The sequence below is a fragment of the Planococcus citri genome, chromosome 2 (assembly GCF_950023065.1).
Source record: "Planococcus citri chromosome 2, ihPlaCitr1.1, whole genome shotgun sequence".
NCBI classification, from domain to species: Eukaryota; Metazoa; Arthropoda; class Insecta; order Hemiptera; family Pseudococcidae; genus Planococcus; species Planococcus citri.
The window spans coordinates 48,779,391-48,801,627 of NC_088678.1; the positions used below are offsets into that span (position 1 = coordinate 48,779,391).

At 32.0% G+C, this 22,237-nt stretch overlaps 3 protein-coding genes across 15 annotated transcripts in view; 1 reads left to right on the forward strand and 2 right to left on the reverse strand.

The window, feature by feature from the left end:
- Positions 1-12,141: 12,141 nt before the first annotated feature.
- LOC135836224 (putative glycerol kinase 5) lies at positions 12,142-14,936 on the reverse strand. 2 transcript variants are annotated; one of them, XM_065350923.1, is made up of 11 exons: positions 14,572-14,936; positions 14,369-14,462; positions 14,133-14,316; positions 13,965-14,054; positions 13,555-13,869; positions 13,348-13,474; positions 13,174-13,278; positions 13,002-13,096; positions 12,764-12,930; positions 12,557-12,690; positions 12,142-12,484 (listed from the first exon to the last, which is right to left on the reverse strand). In XM_065350923.1, exons 2-11 carry the CDS (start codon positions 14,407-14,409, stop codon positions 12,336-12,338), a joined length of 1,407 nt encoding a protein of 468 aa, XP_065206995.1. In that variant the 5' UTR covers positions 14,410-14,462; positions 14,572-14,936; the 3' UTR covers positions 12,142-12,335. The 2 variants fall into 2 exon arrangements, with proteins under 2 accessions (XP_065206995.1, XP_065206994.1); XM_065350922.1 differs by having other exon boundaries at positions 14,133-14,302; positions 14,572-14,934.
- An 88-nt stretch (positions 14,937-15,024) lies between these two features.
- On the forward strand, positions 15,025-16,293 carry LOC135836226 (SAP30-binding protein). The gene is made up of 2 exons (XM_065350925.1): positions 15,025-15,635; positions 15,946-16,293. The coding sequence occupies exons 1-2, from the start codon at positions 15,168-15,170 to the stop codon at positions 16,099-16,101; spliced, it is 624 nt and encodes a 207-aa protein (XP_065206997.1). The 5' UTR covers positions 15,025-15,167; the 3' UTR covers positions 16,102-16,293.
- A 525-nt stretch (positions 16,294-16,818) lies between these two features.
- The window catches only part of pnut (septin 7-like protein pnut), a 50,094-nt gene continuing 44,675 nt past the window's right edge, over positions 16,819-22,237 (reverse strand). For 11 of the 12 annotated variants that reach the window (XM_065350914.1, XM_065350912.1, XM_065350910.1 and 8 more), the window contains 7 exons: positions 21,867-22,086; positions 21,569-21,758; positions 19,207-19,369; positions 18,347-18,391; positions 17,817-17,952; positions 17,263-17,417; positions 16,819-17,180 (listed from right to left, as the gene is read on the reverse strand). In XM_065350914.1, the coding sequence (XP_065206986.1) occupies positions 17,132-17,180; positions 17,263-17,417; positions 17,817-17,952; positions 18,347-18,391; positions 19,207-19,369; positions 21,569-21,758; positions 21,867-22,086 (958 nt within the window). In that variant the 3' untranslated portion in view covers positions 16,819-17,131. The remainder of the gene's footprint in view (positions 17,181-17,262; positions 17,418-17,816; positions 17,953-18,346; positions 18,392-19,206; positions 19,370-21,568; positions 21,759-21,866; positions 22,087-22,237) is intronic. The other variant, XM_065350907.1, reaches the window with a different exon arrangement.

Genomic DNA, 22,237 nt, shown 5'->3' on the forward strand with positions numbered 1-22,237 from the left:
TTGAAAAAATTGAAGTTGAAAATTAAAATTGAATACGTAATATGCCATTTTTGATTTCTCGGATATTTTCCAGTTTTGAAACTGAAAAAATGAAAAATAGGCTTTTACGAAGACATTTCACGCTCGATTTTTGACCCCTCCCGGTCCTCCCCACCCCACTCGAATCAATTTCTAGCGATTTCAAGATGTTTGAGAGCCTTCGAGGAATTTTTAGATTTTCTACTTCAGAACAGAAGATCTTATTAAAAGGATCCAAACGAAATTCTGCTTCTATAAGGTAAGCTCCAATAAAGTTTTGATCGACTTCGACAAAAAATTCTGCTTGTTGAAATCCTCATTTCAATGGTAACCTTATGAGGACTGGAGAGTTGAAAAATTCGCTGGAGATTCCTGAATGATTGAAAACCATGACCCATCAATTTGAGTAGGCACCTAGTCGAAAAATGATCTTTGGTACCTCTACCTATATCTAACAAAAAAACGTCACCTAAATTTTAGCTTTTTAGTCTTAATTGAACAGATTGCAATTTTTATTAGAATTTGAAATATTCTTTATTTAAAAAATGAATAAGTACAGAATCTAAAATTATGGCTTCCAAAAATGTTGATTTCGTTCATAGTTCAGGGTTTTTAAATTATGCACTGATTTTTCTAAATTGGAGAATCTAAAAATCAACTAGACATTCACACCCACTCGAAGTTACCACCGATTAATGATTTGAGGGTTCGAAAACCCGATGCAACTAAATTTAAGCGTATCTGTCTTAACTTAATTTGATCTTTTGATTTTTCTTTGTAAAAAATTAACTTTTAAGTAGGTATACCTACATATTAATTTTCAAAAATCTAAAAATAAATTTCAGCATCCCAAACTCTACCGTACGCTTTCTATCGAATTTTCTTTGATCCGAAAATATTTATATCATTTGAAGAGTTTTACCAGATGAAAATTTTTGAAATTGTAAAATCTAAAAATAAAATGCTAGAGACTAAACAGCTCGAAACCACCACCAATCAATTTGAAAGATTTAAAATGTGATATAAAAATGTAGATTTTCGATTTTTATTTCAATTTGATTGAATTTTATTTCGTTTTTTATTTTTAAAATAAGACGTTGAGGACAACCCGTCGTCTTCGATTGAGCTGACATTCGGTCATCTGGTTGAAAGAGCATTTCACCCTGGTCTCAGAATCAAATTTTCAACTGCTAAAGTTGATTTTTCGATTTTTAGCGAATTTTTGAAAATGGAGGAAACAGCTTATGGGTACATATTATATCTATTAATTTTCTACAAAAAGAGTAGGTAAATGTAGAGAAAAAGATCTGAAACTCGGTTTATACCCTAAAGTTGTCCCCCCCCGCGCACACTCAATTCCAACCATTTTTAAGACTTTAAAAGTACCCAGATAAATATACTCGTATTTTTTACAATTTTTTCGAGTTTTGAAAAAAGAAATCCCAAATCCTCAATTTTTGCAAAAAATTTCTCAACATTTTCTCTACTAGTCTAAAATCGACTACCCAGTCACGATTTTGGTACTAGTAAATTATTACAGAATCAAAAAAATGAACGTCGAGTGAAAAGAATTATCCTGTTGATTTTGAGGCAGCATTGTGGGCAATTTGGAATTGTTGGACAAAAGTCAATTTTTGATGGAGGGTTCATATCGGTTCTAAAATTGTGGCAATCGATTTGAGGGGGTCGACTTTATGGTGTGTAAATAGAGTTTCAGATTTTCAAATTTTTTATTGAAAAATGAAGACTGAAGATCTCGAAATATGAATATAAAGTACATAGGTATCTAGAGTTTTACTCGGAATTTACATAATCATTTTTGAGGTACTAGGTACCTAAAAAAAGAAAACTAGAACATTTCTTCGAGTTTTTTTCGCTGCATTTAATATTCAACTAGGTACTCGTATTTTGGAATGCATTTTGTATCTGCACGTATCTACACTCGCAGTCTTGACGATGAAGCTTTTCACAAGCGTTTAATGAAGACGAACAATCATGACATCATTAAAATAAAGAAAAAAGTTTATAGGCCTTATCTTTGTAGGGGGTTAGGGATATTTTATTACTTGCACATTTATGGTTAGTTTGCGATTAATTAAAATTATATATCTATGGTTTTATTGTGAACATGAGTAGAATTGCATTGTTTGAATGGTAAAGGCATTTAAAAAATTTAACGAGTTTTAATCGCAGCGTGAAATTCAATAACGTGAGATATTTGCATAGTTCATCAGGTTGTTGAGTACCTAATACCTACCTACCTATTGAGTAATAACATCGCTACTGAAAATTATATACCTAGATACAATATAGAATACGCAGGTATATGAGTGAAATACAAACCTATTTAGTTTAAGGTTTGAAATTTTGTCAAAAATTGTGATATTTTTTTTTTACAGTCATAGATAATACCAAATGAAATATTTTCGTATGAGTCGTTTTTTTGAAATTTTATGGCTTCTGCTTTTGCGAAAAATATTCAAATTTCAACCAATTTCGTTTTACAGAGCTCCGAATTCTACAAAAACATTGTGATCTCTTTGGTCAGCAGTTTTCGGGGGAGGGGGGGAGTTAATGGACATTGTCTACTCTGCCAAAAGTAGGAAAATTAGAAAACCCAGAACCAAAGAGCCAAAAATCAACTCTGCAGCCTTTGGAATGCCTTTCTGGAAAATGTTGACAATATAAATTTTGAATACTCACAGATTATTCAATAAAATTTAAAAGTGCCTATGATAGACTACTAGTGACATTTTTGACCATCAATTAGATTTAAACGAGCTAAAAAATGTTCAAAAAAGGTGAAATTTTGATCTGTTGTCGGAATGACGCGTTGCGTATTTTTTTGTGTCACTCCGTTCTAATGTGTGACATGCCCAAACAAACCGCCAGTAAGTAGGTAAAAACATGCTTAATTTTTAACAGCATTAGGTACTTCATTAAACTTTTAAACATGAAAAATGAGGGAAAAGTACTTAGTATCTCGAATACTTACTACATATTTTATCCAGTGCCATTAATTTGAGTGTTGTAAAACGCAATATTATGAACTATACCTACATACCTATCGTACCTACTAACTTTGATGGAAAAAAAAAGGAAATTAGGTGGTTAGGTATATCTTTGATATTCGAGCTAGCCATCATATTTCATGCTTGTATCTATTCACTGCAAAGGCGAGACTACGTCGTGAAATACCTACATACGAATAATAAAAAGCAAAAAAATTTCCATCTTGTTGTTTGTTATCTACTTATGTACCTACATGAAATATTCAAGGGTGCTCAATGCTCATGCTCATTATAAATTGTTGATGGATAAGTACAACATACAAGAATAACCAGATAGGTATATCGATTTTCTAAAATAGGCAACTGTGAAAATTTTTCGATTCGAGACATCTTAATTCTTCAAAATTTCAATTCTCCTTTTCCAAATTGTTCTCAAAGAGAGGTTGGTAACATTGATTTCAACTTTCAATCATCAATGAATGCCAAGGAAATTAGTAAACGGTTTGAAAATTGAACGAAATTAATACCTAATAAAACCCAGCTGTACATGTACCTACCTACCTACCTACTCGTAATTTTAAAATTAACGTTTCGCGAAGACTGAATGAGTAAATATTTGTTTGAGAGAGGAGATAATTTTAGTAAATAAATTAAAAACCAGTCACATACTGCGATAAAACAGACTAAGGTACTAGGTACCTAGCCTACCACACAATTACATACAACGTTGTCATTGGAAACAAGAAAATTGAATAATTAATGCATCTAAAAATTGCATTTAATTTTCAATCATTCAACCTATTGTTAATTTTTCCAAGGGTATGATGGACTGGTGGTTGAAATACAATAAGAAACATTATTACGATATTATTTTCAGCCGTCAAAAAATTTTAATGGGAAAGAGTAATTAAATGGGTTTAGGTACGACTTACGTTTGTTTAGTTAGGTATGACTTCGTGACTCGAGCTTATAGTGTTATTAAATGAATGAGCTGTCGAGCTGATAAGTTGGAAGTGTTAGGTAAAAATAAGAAGTACCTACGATAGATGAAAGAAAGAAAGAAAAAAATAACCAACTAATTACCTGCTTATCATAAAATTGAAGGAAGTCTTTAAAATTGTATGTATATAGGTACGTAATTTCATAAATCATACTAGGAAACTGAATAAAAAGCTTATCAATGTTTTCCAGTGCATAGGTAAACCTTTTAATGATGCGACATTATCACCTGGCTGGCGTGCAAATTAATTTATATTACCTACCCACGTACAGGTGTCAATTTAATAACTAGGTGCCTATATGATGTGAACCGAGTTGCATAATCTTCGGAGGGGTGAGAGAGAGAAAGAGAGGCCAGAAAAAGTCATGCCAAAAAAGTAAATATTAAGATCAAGTAGGTACCATACCTACTACCACATTTTTCAAAGTTTTTTGATTTGCAAAAGTTCACTTTGGACTACTTTTTGAACTCAGACCCGGTGAAGAAAACTAAAAGTTCTCAAAAAAAAAAAAAAAAGAATCAAACAAAATGTTGGCGCAATTTTTCATGCTATGTACGAGTAGATATCTTGATTCAGAATTCAAACAAATAAGGCTCATGAAGGTAAAAATTGTAAAAAATATTAAAGAATGGTCGAGTTTTGCGTCGTTAAGATAATATTATTGTCATTATACGATTATTTTTGAAGATTAAATTAATCGTAAATTTAAAAAAAATAAAAAAAATTCCTCATTTCATTTCAAAAATTTTTGAATTCAAATTTCTTGCTGAGGAGGGGAGCAAGCCTCGTCCTCGAGTAAGAAAACACATGAAGAAGCAAAAACCATACTAATTCGAAATGAAAAATTTGAAAACATTTCAAAAAAACTCGAACAAATTCCTAATTTAAAAATATAAAAATTGAAACTGCAGCGTTTTTTTTTTAGTAGGGAAATGGCAACACTGAAAGGAAAATCTCCTAGATTAAAAAAAACATCTGAAGAGTGATATTCCAAAACTCGCTTTGTCCATTTTTATCAAAGTTGGGTTTTCAGTGGTACCTGGTAGATGAAGTATTAACTCACATTCCTACATCATCAACCTACCAAAATGAGGTGTTAAACTCACCTAAATAGCCAATTCGCTAAAAATTTTAAAAAAAATAATGTTCCAAAACGTGCTTTGTCCATTTTTATTGAAATTTTTTTCAGCAGTATTTAGTGGATGAAATATATACCTACACTCCTACATCATAAATCTACCCAAATAAAGTGCTAAACTTGCCTAAAAAGCCAATTTTCCCGTTCAAAGGGAAACTGTTTTTCCTCTCTCCTGAAAAGTTGTGAAAATGGATAAAGCGAGTTTTGGAATATCACTCTTCATCTGATTAAAAAAAAACTGCTTGAAAATAATTTTTGAGGGGTCAAATACCATACCTATCTTCGTCGGAAGATTCAATTCAGTATCTGACTTTGAAAAAATTTCCAATTCTGTTCTTTCTATTCGTACGTTTCTTGGATAATTTTTTCTTGAGCCACAATTTCCAACTCAAACTAATAATTTTGAGTCGATTATATTTTCTAGTTAGGTTACATCTGCATTGCAACCTAAGTATTTAAGTATGTACAATTCAATACCGAGTTTATTTTTTTTTATTTTTTTTTTTTTTAGAAATACTCAATTTTTTATTTGCTTGAACTCAAGAAAGGAAAAGTTGACTGGAGAGATAAAGTACTATGTAGGTACCTACTTGATAAAAAATGATCTATCAGTGACTTATTCTTACGATTCTATAGTTAAAAATTATAATTCTTCAATTAAAAAATTAATTCAACCCCCTCACGCTCCCTTCATCATACTCCTAGTTGATTAATGAGGAATTTTTGAGTGAAAATGACACGCATACCTAGACTACAATCATGCTTAATTTTTTCGTAAAAATTGTTTCATTATTTTCAAAAAAAACCTCGTTACGTTTTGAAAAATTTTATATGTGGAATTTTTTGAATAGAGGAAATTTAAGAAATTTGATTTCCACAAAACATGCTAGATTCAAAGACCATGGCCATTCTAAAATTCTTTCGACAAAAATTTCAAAAGCTTATGTGGTGAGGGAAAAAAACATATTTCGAGACTCACATTTTTCAAAATAAAAACTTTTTTTCACATGACAGTGGTGAAAATATGACGGAACATTTCCAGAATTATGACAGCCAGATTACACGCTTCTAAATTGGAAACACTTTTTTGAAAAAAACTGAGCTTAAAAATTGTACATTCATCGAACGTGCTCTCAGAGAACATGTCAGTAATTGGATGAATATGATCTAAAAAGTAGATTTCCAGAGCTGTAGCTGCTCAATGGCACATTTTGAGACTTGAGGGTAATGTATTTTTATATGTTGTATAAGTTTGGATTTAAAAAAAAAAACAACACGTTACGTTGAAAATGATCTTAAAAACGAATTCTATAAATTATTATGCTCCGCGTTATGCGAAAATTGGGCCTTCAAATAGATATTATGATTCATAGGTAATTTAGATGTTATTCGTATGTACCTATCATGACATAATATGGTATCACTAAGATCGCAACTGGCAATTTAATTTTCTCATCAAATTAGGCACATGGGTAATTTTTGAATTATTTTGGAAAATTCAAAAATCCTCATGACCCTGAATTTCATTTTTGGATAATTGAAAATTTTCAAAGAGCTTTCGTATCCTCTGGCAAAAAATGATCAAAATCGATGACTGAATGACCCAGAGATCCCCTTGTTTGAACTTTTAGAATATTAACGGAATATTATCAAAATGAACGGTTCTAAGAGCTGTAGTTTCCTGACCAATTTTTCGATTCTTTACACCCCCTTCTGTCCCTCTCATATCACCTCCTTCACAGGAATCAAAATCAGACCTGATTAGTGATCAATAATGCTTTCTTAATTTTTCACTAGATAGGTAGGTAGATAGATAGGTAAGTAATGCAATTTTTAAATTTTTTCAAAGCAGGAACCTCTTGAAATACCCTCAATTTTTTGATTGGGTGTCTGAAATTTTTCGAAGTTGAGTTACCTACTATATAGGCTGGTTTTTATGATCCAGTAAAAAATTAATTGCGAAATCGATGACAGTAAACAAGACATTCGTTTATACCTAAATAGGCACTTGTTTAGTTTTGTTTTTCAAAACGTTTACCGACATCATGAACGGTGGCCGGAACACCCCGTAGGCCATCCTAATGCAAAACTGTTCGTAGAAAACCCCATGTTTTTAATTTCAATAATATGTAACTATTTACGTCGATAAAAATATGTACTACGTCAAAGATTAATATGCTAAACATATCTACGAATATGCATTCAATCTACACAACACCTAATTAAACTCAATATGTTGATCTTGGAATTTAGATACCTACCTATATGTTACCTATTCGTGAAAACGTGCCAAAAATATCTTTGTTGTCAAAAATAAACGATAATAAAAATTCACATCGAACCCTTATCCATAAAGAGACATCTACCAACAATGTAAGCACTTCAATCAAATAAACTCAGAGTTAATTCACCTTCGAGAAATATAATCATCACTCGATGCGTCGGTGAGTCGTCCATTGCGTATACCTAGTTACCTACTCTACTCTCTATACTTAGGTATCTAGTGTACGGGTATCATACAAATAACTTTTATAGAATTACATCCTTCATTTTTATATTACGTAACGCTTTAAACCAGCTTGAAATACCGCATATTTATAAGATCACATGTGTATAAGTATGCCTATGAGTTTTATCCAGCATATAAGAGCTCAATATGTAGATATAGGTAAACGGAATTCCTGCATTGCAGAAATCCAATTACGAGTACACGACATCTTGATACCTACAGTCGATATTATTAATAACAAGATACTTAATTTATCCATGTACCTATACTGGAGGGAAAATCGAAAAGAGAACTTTATCGCTTATGGTAAAGTCAACGTATCTCCCTCCCTCCCTCCCTCCCTCCCACCCCTTTGAGTTATGAGTGGGTCACCAGTATCAAAACAATGAGCCCAAAGGCGCCAACCAGATAGTCAGGAGAAAATTGTAATGTAGGTAGGCTAGGTGCGTTTTATGTAATATTATATAATTAGATACAGTGTATAAGTATTAGGTGTATACATGTACGAGTGTATAATGCATCTTACTTGCATTGTGTTTACTATGTATAAAAACCGGAAGATACACTTAATGAATAACTTTCAGTTTTTATTTCACTTCGCCGGACGATACTAGATCCCAGCGAAGAAATTATATACTTGAACTGACAATGAAATCACAGAAGCATTTATACGTAACAAGGTTAATAAACATACGAGTACAACTGACACCGATGAACGTATACAAGTAGACGTAAGTACTTTATATTCATGTCAAATTTTTGTTGGTAAAATTAAACTTGACTTGGAATGTAAGCTTAAGCACACAGACAAAGTTATAGGTATAGGTATAGGTACCTGCTGAATTTTAAAATTTATAAATAAAGTATCTAAGGTAGCCCACGTCGTATGAAATGAATTGCGGAGTAGGTAAACATGCCAGTTTTCAGTTTGGTTAGTGTAAGGAAAGGTGTAGGTAGGTATATCATTCATCTACCCCCAAATAAAATATAAAGACATTAAAAGGCATCGGATATTTACACAAAATGCTCAGCTTGCACGCATATTTATTATAGCCTACGGAAGTTAATCGATTTCAAAAATAAAATACCTACTTAAAATAAAATATGCTTACAAGGGAACGTTTTAGACCGGAATTTTCCGCTGAAGTTCATTTTTAATTAGGTAATTGATGAATTAGGCCTACTGAAAATTAAAAAAAAAACTGTTCTACTTACATAAGGGCCATTTTTGAACTTTTTTATAAAATATAAATTTTTTGAGAAAAGTTAACCGATGTGAATACCTATGTATATCTTCCAATTCAACTCCCTAACATCAATAACTACTAGTTTTGGGCTTTTCTGGAGCCTCCAGAGATTTCAATAATTACTCTGGAGGGCCCAAAAATGAACTTCAAAATTGAAATTTGTGGATAAATTTTAAAACTCGCTAGAGGCTTTAAAAAAGTCGAAGTGCGGTTGTATTTGAGTCCAGTGATCTTGTAGACACACTGGACGATATCGCTTGACAAAAACCCCTTTGATTTATGTAATTAGGTATTTACCTTCTTCAGAAATTTGGTTTTCTCCGCCTTTTTCTGGGATTTAGGTACAAATTGGTCAAAAATGCACTTCTGATCTCACACTCATGGATTTTGCGACAGCCACCTAAAACGGTCGAGAGAGCGTTCAATAAACACTGGCCAAAGTTATAAAAATACTGAAGTGCATTTTCGACTCTTCCAGATCAATTTTAAATTTCTGGAGAAAATGAAAAAATCGTTGGAGGCTCCAAAATGGCCCAAAACTACTAATTGTTGATATAGGGTTGTTGAATTGAAAAAATTATTCACATCGGTTCGCTTTTCTAAAAAAAAATATGCATAAATTTCCATTTGAAAGTTTCAAAAAATGCCCCTAAAACAATATTTTTGAATTTTTTAAATTTTCACAAATTTGCCAAAAATTCAAAAATGCCTTCAGTGCTGAAAATTCGGTAACAGGGGTTCTACAGAACATGCCCTTTCCATCTTGCTTGGAGAGATCGAGTTCAAAAGGTTTCCTTGTTAGAAAATTGTCCGACTTCGAGTTTTTAAAAATTTTCCGAAAATTTAAAAATGAAAGCCGGGCAGGTATTAATTTTTTTGGTCGTTTTTTGAATAGGTATTAATTTTTTTCCTCAAAATCTGATGGTAATTCCATGTTTCATCAATTTATTAGTCAAACAAAAAGTTATGCCAGGAGATTTTGTTCATTTTTGTTCATTTTTATTTTTTTTTTTTTTGTTTCAAGAGGATTGATGTACGTATGTACCTACATAGATCATTTTCTTTTTGTGATGTATATTCACATAATTAAAGTTAATTTTTAAAATAAAATCATACGAACCTATGAATCAGGTTGGTAACTGAACTTCAACATAAATGAGATATTTTCTAACGATTCAAGAAAATCAAACAACACATATGTAGAATGGCTCCCTTTATTAGAGAAGTAGTTCAGCCAAAAAAAAAAAAAAAACACTGTTTGCTGCCGAAGGTATTTTAATCACCAACAATTTTTCCCCAAACCCCTTAAAAATTGAAAGCTCGTTATCTTAATGGCATTTTTGTAAAATGGAAACCTACATAATAAAAGTGCAGCGGAAGCTCCAAAACGTCTCTAAAACACCCCTAATCGATTTTGGAAAGTTGAAAATAATGTGCAGTATACTTTTGGGTGCTCTTTCATTCATTTTATTCATATTTTTTGTTTTAAGGACAAAATTGTTCCATCATAAATTCAGAGTGCCAGCCCCATGAAAAAACGTTCAATTTCTTTGCACTTGTGGGGAGGGTGTCAAGCCGGGAAGGGGGCCGAATAAGTACTCACAATTTTCTCGTCAAAACATACAAAAATAATTGAGGGAAAAAATCGCATTTTAGTGTGGAGCTTGACAGATGATTTCATCATCTAAAAAAAAATCGAAAGTCAAAAAAAGGTGCTTTTTCAGCCACAATTTAGAGTTTTTATGTAGATTTTGAAAAAGTAATCAAAAAAATCAAAAAAACTGCAAAAGACATAGCAATGGGAACAATTTCCAGCAGGAGAGAGCCTTTTCAGTTTTCAAGGATGAGAAATAAAAATTGATAAGAGGGCAAAAAATGAAAATATAAAAAAATCTGTTACACAATGAAAATCTTTTCTGTTTCTATTTTTTAAAAATTGAAGGTGTATTTTTATTTTACAAAAAAAGCTCGTCATTTTAAAAAAAAAAAAAAAAAAAACTGCGTTCTCTTCTCATCTTTGGTCCAGTTTTAGCATCTGACACCCAAATAAAAAATTCCGAAAAAGGTTGCAAACATTTTTAAAAAAGATGAAAAGTCGAATAAACTGTGAGTCTATCCTTATTTTTCGTAAGCTAATTTTGATTTAAAAATCATATCAAACTTACCCCAAGTTTACAAAAATTTACTCGAAAATCCTACTCATCACAATGATAAAAGTGAAACAAAAAGCTGATAAATCATCAATAACGACTACTCCATTGTGAATTATGTTGAAAAATTCTCACCGTAATGCTTCACGTAGCCTATAAACATCATGACAATGACTTTGAGAACATCCTACCCTAGTTCTTAACATCACCATCAATTCTCAAGCACGTAGCAAAGTAGGTATGTACATGTTAAAGTACGAATATGAAATATAACTTTGTGGAAATTACCAAATATCCACCTAGGTAGTACCAATCTATAAGTAACTGATGACATTTGCTTCTAATACATACATTACCGGTACGTTCTGCAATAAATTGTAATTTATTTATTTCTTCTGTAGACTAATGAAAAATCCATACCATCAAATATTAATCTACCTATTTGTGTTTATCATGCGAGAGAGTCTTCACAGAAAGGCCAAATTTTCTCGTTGTAGACAGACAAAATCGTAGATATAGGTACCCCTACCCACTCATTCATAAGCATTGTAGCGGTAGTTTAAAATATTCACGTCACATCAACCACACACGTAGGTAGGTAGCTAACTCTGTATTACGTACCTACATTGTACAATATTCCACTAGAGAAATAAAAGATCATAGAAATTTATTCTTTAAATTCAAATTCAACGTCGACCTTCGTAGAGTTCGATGGATTTTTTTCATCCAAAAAACTGGTTTTATAAACTTGGCCATGAATAATATAATCCATTTTGCGATTTGATACTTAGCGTTTTTATTTCTTTTTTTGAACGTCTTCCGTAGAATTTTAAACTTCTTGAATATGATGAAAATGGCATCCGACATGATAAAATCGAAAGTTTTATAGCATCGAATATTTGAAAAAATATAATAAAGCCGAATGAATATTTTGTAACCGGTGCGTGTTTTATTAGAGCGTGAACATGTAATGCTAACACAGAAGACCGCTGAAATTCATGTTTGTATCAAGTTCCATTATCAACGTTGCATGTAAATATACATACGAGTAATTTAGATACGCGAAATCTACAAGATGCGATGTATATTTATAATATATTTTATCACATTCGTTCGAAACCATACAAACAACATTATTTAATAGTATACAATATAACAATAATATACTCGGTAACAAACACACGTTAATAAAAAAAAAGTAGGCAAATATGCGTATATGACTAGAACAGAAAAAACAACAATAACAAATTAAGCTAAGGTTTTATTTCTGGTACCATTTGGTAAACCGTCGTTGAGCTTTTTTCCAAGTAGCAAACTGGTTGAAAAGATACTGTTTGTTGCCTATTTTAGGTTCGAATACTACGTCAGATGATTCCATTTCGTTCAATACATCGTAATCCTTACATAAACCTGTAAATTGATGGCGAACTTAGCAAAACGTTTGTTCAATGAACTGTAGGTAAATAAACCGAATAACATTACCAGCAGCGAGTCCGGCCAGGTGAGCGACTCCCCTGGCAGACATTTCTACTGAATTTGGTCTTCTGACGAATACTTCGCACATGTCAGCGATCGATTGACAAATGAAATCGTTTTTGGAAACACCACCATCTACTCTGTATACATAGAAATCGACGAGTTTTAATTTTAAAACTCATTCGAATAATAAGATTTTGGTTGGAGATTTACCTGATGAATGATTTGGAATGGAGTTTGGATTCGGATTTATATACAGAGTAAAGGTCGTATATTTGAAACACTATGCTTTCTAAGACAGCTCGAACCATTTGGCTTTTACTAGTGGATTGTTTTATTCCAATAAAACCGGATGTAGCGGAAGCATCGTTAATAGGTATCTGAAGAGACGATACATATTTATAAAGAAAATCCACCACAAAATGGACTGAAATTGAAATTTTTAGGTTACTTGTAAGCCTGAAAAAGCTGGAATGAAGAATACATTATCGGTATCTGACTCCATAGCGACTATTTCATTTAGTTCGTTCACATCGGAAAATAATCCTAGAAAATATTTAATTCATTAGACACAGATGTATCAAACTATGGAGAAAATGAATTCCTAAATTTAATTTACAAACCTATGGATTGAGCCCAATTTATCACAGTACCGCAATCATGACAGGCACCTTCTAAAACATAAACCTTTTCTCCTTTATACTTCCAACTCACAAGAGGATAAAACCCTAGGAAGGAAAATTTTCACATTTAAGTTCTTGAAATAATCGTTACCGATTTCATAACAATGTCATTACCTTTCCTGCTAACAACAGGCGTCGATCCGACGTTAATATCTAAAAATGCACCAGTTCCAAGCGTCAATTTGACATCACCGGGGAAAAAACAACAAGACCCGTAAAAAGAAGCAGATTGATCAGCCATCTATAACATGAACAATCAATAAAGCAATCAAGTACGTACGATAAAGAAAAATAATAAACCACTTGATGAGTTGAGTTTACCGAGCAAGTAATTCTTATCGGCGATCCCCATATTTCTGGCGAGACATATCCTAAGTGTGAACCGGCTGAATCGCAAACATTTGGCAATAAGGTAACTGGTATGTTGAGCATTTTTGTAAACGAGGCCCATTTTGATAGAAAAGGATCGTATAAGCCTGTAGCACTAGCACAAGAAATATCGGTTTGGTAAACGTTACCCTTGGTTAAACGATACATTAACCATGTATCAAGTGTACCAAACATAACAGTTCCATTTTTAAGAGCTTCTTTCAATTCTTCGTTGTTTTCTAATTGCCATAATAATCTCATTGTTACCTGAAATATTATTACAAATCAGTAAAATTCATATCTTGGATCTTAATTTAGAACTAAAAAAGATTAAAACGTTATTGTAGTGTTCCATCCTTTACCTGAACATTAGCAAATGTCAATAAACTAGCAGCCAAATAACGTTCGTTCCCGGTAAATAAGTAAATGAAATAACAAATCCATTTGATCACCTGAAATTCGTAACATTCCATAGAATGAAATACATCCATAGCTGAATTATTTTGAAAATTAGATCATTAGATCGTTACTTTGATGAAAAAGGAATTATTCCAACTCTGCACGAGAGATTCGCTTCGCATATCCTTCCATGTAATAAAATTATGGAACGGTCTCAAACTATCACGATCCCATGTGATGAAGGTATTCCGCTGACATGAAATACCCATACATGCGATTTGCTTAGCTAATACATTGGAATCTGTAAAAATTACACTGGCAAATGAAATACTCATCTTGATTCATCTTCGTCGCAGAAAAAACTCACTTTTGAATGATTCTTGAGCAGTACGAATTATGCTTTTCCATAACACTTCGGCGTCGATTTGTTCGGCTCGTCCGATACGATACAAAGCATCGATCTAGAAAACCGACAGAAGATTATAATTTTTCTAATAAAAATCTAAGATTTGTGCAGACTTCGTGGAGTCTGAAATTCTGAATTAGCATATTGACAGAAATGAAACCTACTTTAGAACTGGCTGATCCAATAATTTGCAGAGTTTTTGAATAAACGTGACATTTTATAAACGTAGTACCAATATCCAAAGCTGCGATGTAGCTTTCGTCTGCAGAGCTTTCCATTTTACTCTGCTGGCTTCTGAATTACGCAAAGGCGAAAGTGTATCACAGAAACATGTCCTTAGCAAGTCGTTAGCTTGTCATAATAAAGTTGCACAAGCAAAACTGTCACAACAAAGCTTTCGTCAAAAAAAAAAATAAAACTTTCTTATCAATATTTTATCGTTTGCGAATGATTTCATCGAAACTTCGAAAGGGTCGTGGAAAAACACGTAAAAAAAAATTTGTAAGAATCAGAATGCCCGCGAATTTTTTGAAAATTACCTACCAAACAAACCTACTTACTCGTTTTTATTGGAAATACACTGTTGCCAAATCTTCACACGTGTCAATCGCAAAATCTGACAACACCACACCCCTCATTTTTTGATAAAAATTTCAGAAGTAAACATCAGAAAACAGTTTTTGTAAAACTTTGGAAGTTGAATGCATTTTCTTTTGAAAAAATATTATTTCCGAGTAATTTTTAAGTATTAATCGTTTCAATGAGTTCGTCCAAAGCGCTCGCGTCGATCACCGCCACTTACACAGATTCCGAGAACGAAGATGGCGACAATAAAGAAGAAACCTCCATGGACATTGAAAGTGGAGAAGATGAACCAGAAGAAGAAGAACCTAGAATAGAAGTAGAATATAACGATGATGGCTTACCTCCAGAACCAACGATACCATGCCCGAAAGAGTTACAAGATAAAATAACAAAATTATTCGAACGGTCGCAGAATGATGGCGTGGATATGAACGACGCTATACAAAACAGAAAATTATTCCGGAATCCTAGCATATATGAGAAATTGATCGATTTCTGCGGTCTAAACGAATTTGGAACTAACTATCCTGCAGAAATATACGATCCGCTGAGATGGGGTAGAGAATCTTTCTACGACGAATTAGCCAAAGTTCAGAAAGTTGAAATGGAGAAACGAGAGAAAGAAAAAAAAGAGAAAACCAAGGTAGAGTATCTTCTTTATGTTTGTATGATTTATAATTCTGTTTTCCTCATTTGTTCATTATGCAGTAAGCTATTATAAACAACTTGGTAGACTAACTTTCGACGTATTTGTTACATAATATGTGTGCTACATTTTGCAAGCATCACAGAACCACTCGAATTATCCATTTTAGCTCCACTCATTCTCTGTCTATTTTTAAAAACTGCGTGACTTATTCGTTACGTTGTGATACTTTTTATTAAATGAGTGTTATAATATTTGAAAAACGTCTTCGTTCACGATATTACACATCTTTTTGTTATTTTCGCAGGTTGAAATCGTCTCAGGAACAGCTAAAAAAGCCACGTCCGCAAACGGCAGCGCATCTAGTTCAATTTTATCATCAGTTGAAGGAGAAAAACGTCGTAAAACAAAATGGGATCAAGTAGATACCTCGAGTAACATTCGAAGTCAACTGTTACACTGATGATATTTTCCTCTCCTGTAAATATTGTACTTTTATATCTCGGTGAACAAATTTCATACGTTTTTTTTAAATTATTTATTTATTACAAATGAAAAAAAAATCCAATTTAAAAAAGCGTAATTTTATAAATATTTTTCTATCGTTGTTTTGTCAATAAATTGTAAATAAACTTTCATTTGCGGTATTTTTTCATACAGACTTATATGTTCATTGAATTAATATAGATACTATGTTGGTAACATGGTTTTTTATCAAAAAAAAAAGTAATTCTAAAATTGAAAATTAAAATCTATTAAAAATAAACGCATCTATGGAAAAGTAAATGGTCAATTTGAGCGCAAACTGTAGGACAATTCCATTACTCTAAAAAAAAAAAAAAAGGATAATATACACACCACATAGAATATTCAAACCAAACCAATTCGACAATTTTAATTTATTATACAAGGAAAAAAAACTGTAATATAAAAATAGAAAAAAATGGCTTCGTATAACAATAAAATTTTACAAAAGGAAAACATAATGAAACGGACTAGGTTAAAATGAGTTTCATTTTTTTTTTTTAAATCATAGAAAAACACCCAACACGATCTGACATTTCCATTCAAAAATATTGCTTTCAACGTTGCCATTTTTATTCAAAAATTGAAAAAAAAAGCTTTATAATTTGTTTAAAAACTCACGATTAAATTGCCATTTAAGTTTATACAAAAGAAAAAGAAGAGAAAATTAATTTAATTTCTTAATTTCACATTGCTTAAAATAGGCTAGAAAATACATCTAAAACATATACGACACAAAATAAGCGCATACAAAATAATATATCGAGTCCACATATCGACTGTATATTTAAATTCCAAAAAGAAAAAATATTCGAAGCATATTCAGGCTCTCCGTAATCCTTGTAGAGGCAAAATTCCGCCGTATTAAATTACCACTATAATATTTTTAAATCAGCAAGTAAAAACATATGTATGTATAAATTAATCGTACAAATTTCAACGAACACACGTTAGGACATGGAATCACTTTAGAATAATCCTTTCTTCTTTATCTTTTTCTCTTTGCCATCTAACGAACTGTACAGAACAAAAATGACCAGAATTAGTACATTTTCTGTGAGTAGAAATGTGTAGTTCTTGAAAAAAAAACGATGCTTACTCTCTTTCTAAACTTTTACGCCGTAGTTCTTCTAAACTGACACCATTGGCTTGTTCCCATTGTAACTTCTCAGCTTCCAATTGTTGTCGTTTTTCTTTTAATTCGCGAATTTGAGCGTCCAGTTGTTTCTTCATTTGTTCGTGTCTTCTTTGCAACTGTTGAAAAAATAAAAGTGAAAACCAAGATAAATACTCGAGTGTTGCTAGAAACTAGGAAGATTCGTCGGTTTTCATATTTTTCAGAACCCCCGACCCCCAACCCCACCCATCTACTGATTTCCAAATACTTTTACTTCAAACAATAAAGTGAGGGAAGATAATTTTTTTCATGGAAAATTATTCGATTTTCAGCACAATTTTCTCTGATGTAAAACCTTCTGAATTACTCGTGTGACTCGCACGATTCATCGGACACCATAAAAAATGTCTTCAATTTCTCAAAATTTAAACTCATTCGTCAAAATATCCTCACATTTGGATTTCAAGAAAATAAAGCTGAATCGAGTTACTCCCCCAATACGAAAATTCCACTCCTTAGACCGATTTGCTACTTACATCAGTTTCGGATTCTTTCATTTTTAGTTCCTTTTCTTTAACCTTAGATTCGAAAACTTGTTCCATTTCGGCTTCCATTTTCTTCATTTTCAACGAATGTTCTCGTTTTTCTTCCTCCATTTGAGCCAGAGGATTCCTAAAAGATAAATACACAACATTACATCCCCATACAAAAAACATAGAGAGCGAGAGAGAGAAAAAAAATTATCTCATCGTGCCACCAGCTAAAGCGATTTTCTATACACGTGCAAACTTTCACAGGGTGTATCGAGTTGAAAAAAAAAACGAAACCGTGCAAAACGAACACTCCACTCTAAAACACAACTACGAAGAGGGAAACAAAATCCACAACAACGTTGGAACAGTAATTTGAACCTATCGCCATTTGTATTTATTTTTTTTCAAATACATCAAATACGTGTGTGTGTATGTGTAAGTAGAATAATACTGCTATAAAAAAATGTAGATACGTTTACTCTATAAAAGCGAAAAAAAAATTCCTACGGAGCATTTTTACGAGCTGAACTTACCAAAAGGTCATAAATGTATTGTCAAGAATTCCAGGAGAGCATGGACTAAATAAAATTAACCAATATTAGAATCAAATTTAAATAAAAACCAAATAAGTACACCTAATAGTAATTCTACGATTCTTGAGAATGTGAATCTGGGTATTTTAAATGAATTTTGGACTCAAAAATTACGCAGAGGCGCGCACTGTTCCAGCGTTGCAGAGTTTACGATTTAAAATAGAGATAAAAATGATCATGTTTGTCTCTAGTTTCTAATCATTTCGCAGGTCTATGTTTGATTCGATTCCTTCGATATATCGCAAGGTATTCGGTTCTGCTGCCTAATAAAACTATCTAAATTTTCAGCGGATATTTATAAAATACATGATGAGGTACTAAACCTAATATGGTAAATTTTCGTTTAAAAAAATGTATAAAGACTGCGCTCAGAGTACTGATGGTAAATACGCCATTCCTCGAATACATTAAAATAACGTACACGACTCTCTCTACGCAAGCATTTTGAAAAATAAAAAGCCAACATGATTGGAAACGGTGGACGAACCAAGCAAAGCGCCTCTACGACCAAATTCTGATGAAACGAAACGAAACGAAATGAAATGAAACGTTCATTTACACGATGTACACACATATACACATTTAAACGTACAGTACACACACCGGATATATGTAAAATGGACGCTAAATTACAAATTAATCAAGCGTAAATAATTGCGTGCTATGAGTTAATTAAAAACAAATGAAATGGTACTGAACATCGTTCGTTTCGGTTGCAGAATGCGAAACATTGGTAGTATTTTTCTATATAAAAAAAAATATATGAGACGGACACGAGAACGTGTACGCTGTATACTAACTTATTGAGCGAACGTTGCTGTTTGGCGATTTCTGAGCCGCCTAATTTGCGACATCTGTAATTTTCGTATAAGATATTGTTAGTGACATCTTTTAAATCTTGTAAATGCGTTCTGATCATCATGTCTCGTAGTGCAATGAAATCGCAGTGTTCTAGATTTTCGACTGTAAGCAAAATAAACAATGATTATCGAAGATATTCAATTTGAAAAAAATCAAACTCGTGGAAGTAAATTTGATGCATTTTCCGAATTAATTGAACGATCAATGAGGTATTTTATCGGATAGATTTCAGATACATATTTTTACACAAAATTCGAACATTAATTAGGAAAACTTCGTATGCTCTCAAAATAATCTAACGAAAATGAAAGAACTTTTAGTCCCAGAACTCTCCCTGGGTTCCAATTATTTCATCGTAACTTTAAATAATCAGCTTTTCAGCCCCCCCCCCATTTCTAATTTAATTTTCAACAACAGTTTTCGAGTGGTCATTCTGAAAAAAAAAAAAAAAAAAAAAAAAACAGAAAAAGACTCCCCTCTCAAAAAATCTCAAAATATGTTATTTCATTGAAAAATTTCAGAATACCGTAGCATTTTTTGATAGATAGAAAAAATGATTGAAAATGAGAAAAAGTATTATCTGACGAGAATAAAACGCAAAAAAAATTATGCCAACATGTTTTGCATAAAAACCAAAAAAAGTTAAAAAGAGCCTGAGACATGGAAATTGAATTTTTCAAAAAATTAGAAAACGAGTTCATAATAATATTTTGGAAAAATCAAAACACAGAAAAATAGAAAAGTAATTTTTCTTAATAGATTTTGTAAGAAATTTGAGACCATTGCCTTCAATATACTGCACAAAGTATTCATTTTTTACACTAAAAAAAAAAAAAACATTAAAAAATACAATAAAATGAGACCGAAAAAATATTAGTCAACATGAAATTATTTTGTTAGTTGAAACACAAAAAAAGACGTTTTTTCGATTTTTCAAAAAAAAAAAAAAAAATCATGATAGAATGAAAATTATGAACTTTTTGAAAAAGAATCACAATTTGAGACAATCATCTCAGGGGAAAATTATTGAATCTGATCAAGTCTGAAGGAACAGATCGAACTCGGTCAAAACTCTTGATCTGGATTCGGAGAATGTCCAATTCGATTCGATCATTTTCCGTTGCAAGTTTTCAACATAAAAACACTTGCCCAAATTTTTCAAGATTTTCAACGGTTTCACTTCATGTTAAGATGTCAATTACAACTTTTTTGACTTTTTTTTTGTTTAAACTTTTCAACTTTTTTCCAATATAGGACACTAAACAATTATAAGAAAGTTAATTTTAAAAAGTTGGAGAAATAATTTGACATTTTTTTATTTTATTCAATAAATTCCTCAAAAAGCCCATCCAATCCCTTAAATGCATATTTCTCAGTAGGTTTCAAATTTTGGTATAATTTCTCGACTTTTGATAAGAGTTTTGAGTAGATTTCTCAACATGTTCACTTCTTCTCAGCACAAAGCAAACATTCGATTTTTCAAAATTTTTTCGACTTTCTCGACTGGTAGACGAATTTTTGGTAGTACTCCTCACAGAATGTTATTGAAAAGACATCTATCTTCCCGCTTCTTTAATAATATTTTGACTGAGCAACGGACATATAGAGCCAAAATTCTACAAAAATAATGAAGAATTTAAAAAAATTGTTCATAATCAACAAGCATGAATTTTGGAAAGTCCTCAATTTTTAGAATTTTGGAAATCTTGACAAATACGTAGGTACAGGATTTTCATGTTGAAAATTTTCCTTCGGGGAAAAAAATAGAAACTTACAAATTAAAAATTGATACTTCAAATTAAAAAAAAAAAACAGGCCTTATTGTTAGTTTAACCAGACAACTTTAATCAGTCAAGCAATAAAAATCCCCCCTTCCCCCAAAACAACGAAAAAATTGAAAAATTAATCTTTATGTGCAAACGTTTATCAAACTTCAATTTCAATTTATTTTTCAATTCATTCATTAAAAACATTCAATGAAATTGTAGACGAAAACAGCTACCCATAATTTTATAAACGGGTTAAGTATGTTTACTTTAATTAATTCAATAATTTTGAAATTAATCTCATTCAATGAACCTCATCACCGATTAAAATCATTACCAATTTTATTCACCTAGTTTCAAAGTCAAAGCACCTCCCTCCCCCCAAAATTCTAACAACTTTTTCGATTTTTTTACCAAATGCAAATGCAAATGCAAAAAAATCAAATACCTCACCACAAGTCTGGAACAAAATATGCATACATATTTGTACAAGTATTTTTTCATAATGAAGAAAAAAATCATAATCTTCACCCACCTTGAGCAACTCCCCACGGATACTTTCTGCCTCGTACTTTTTTACCGTCCACTTCTAGCACCGTATTCGAGCCAACGACAGCGAAAGGAACCCTATCTCGTAGATTTTTGTGTAATTTTAAATCTTCTTCGTTGATACATTCGGGGAAGTCGTAAATTTTAATTTTGTGCTGAGCGATTTCACTTAAAATCTAAACAAATCAAAACACAAACACGTATTCGATTAATGAAAAAATCCCATTTCGATCAAAAAATCGAAACAATTCTCGGAAAGCGTTGTTGGCTTTCGGAACACAGACCTGTTTCTTAAAATAGGCGATTTCTTCCGGAATCATGGTATCGGCTTTGGCAATAATCGGTATAATATTCACTTTATCGTGCAGTCTTTGCATGAATTCTACGTCCAGAGGTTTAAGTCCATGACCAGATGGAGCGATGAAATACAAACAACAATGAACTCTGGTATCGGAAATTGGTTTTCTGTTTACTCTACTTTCGGCATTAAGGTATTCTTCCGATCTGTAACGATACATTTAGGTATTGTTGATTTTTCTAGTCATATTACTATTAGCTATTTCGTCTACTACGATGCGATAAAATGGTTCTTGAATCGTACAAGCAAAGAAGAAAACTATTACAAGAAGTAAGTATATTTGTCAATTGTATTTGT

Coding starts and splice junctions, on each gene's coding strand:
- LOC135836224 (XM_065350922.1), bottom strand. CDS start 14,685: ATGGAAAGCTCTGCAGACGAAAGCTACATCGCAGCTTTGGATATTGGT. Junction 14,303..14,368: donor TGCTCAAGAATCATTCAAAA/GTGAGTTTTTTC, acceptor TAATTTTTACAG/ATTCCAATGTATTAGCTAAG. Junction 13,097..13,173: donor AAATTGGGCTCAATCCATAG/GTTTGTAAATTA, acceptor AATATTTTCTAG/GATTATTTTCCGATGTGAAC.
- LOC135836226 (XM_065350925.1), top strand. CDS start 15,168: ATGAGTTCGTCCAAAGCGCTCGCGTCGATCACCGCCACTTACACAGAT. Junction 15,636..15,945: donor AAAAAAAAGAGAAAACCAAG/GTAGAGTATCTT, acceptor TTATTTTCGCAG/GTTGAAATCGTCTCAGGAAC.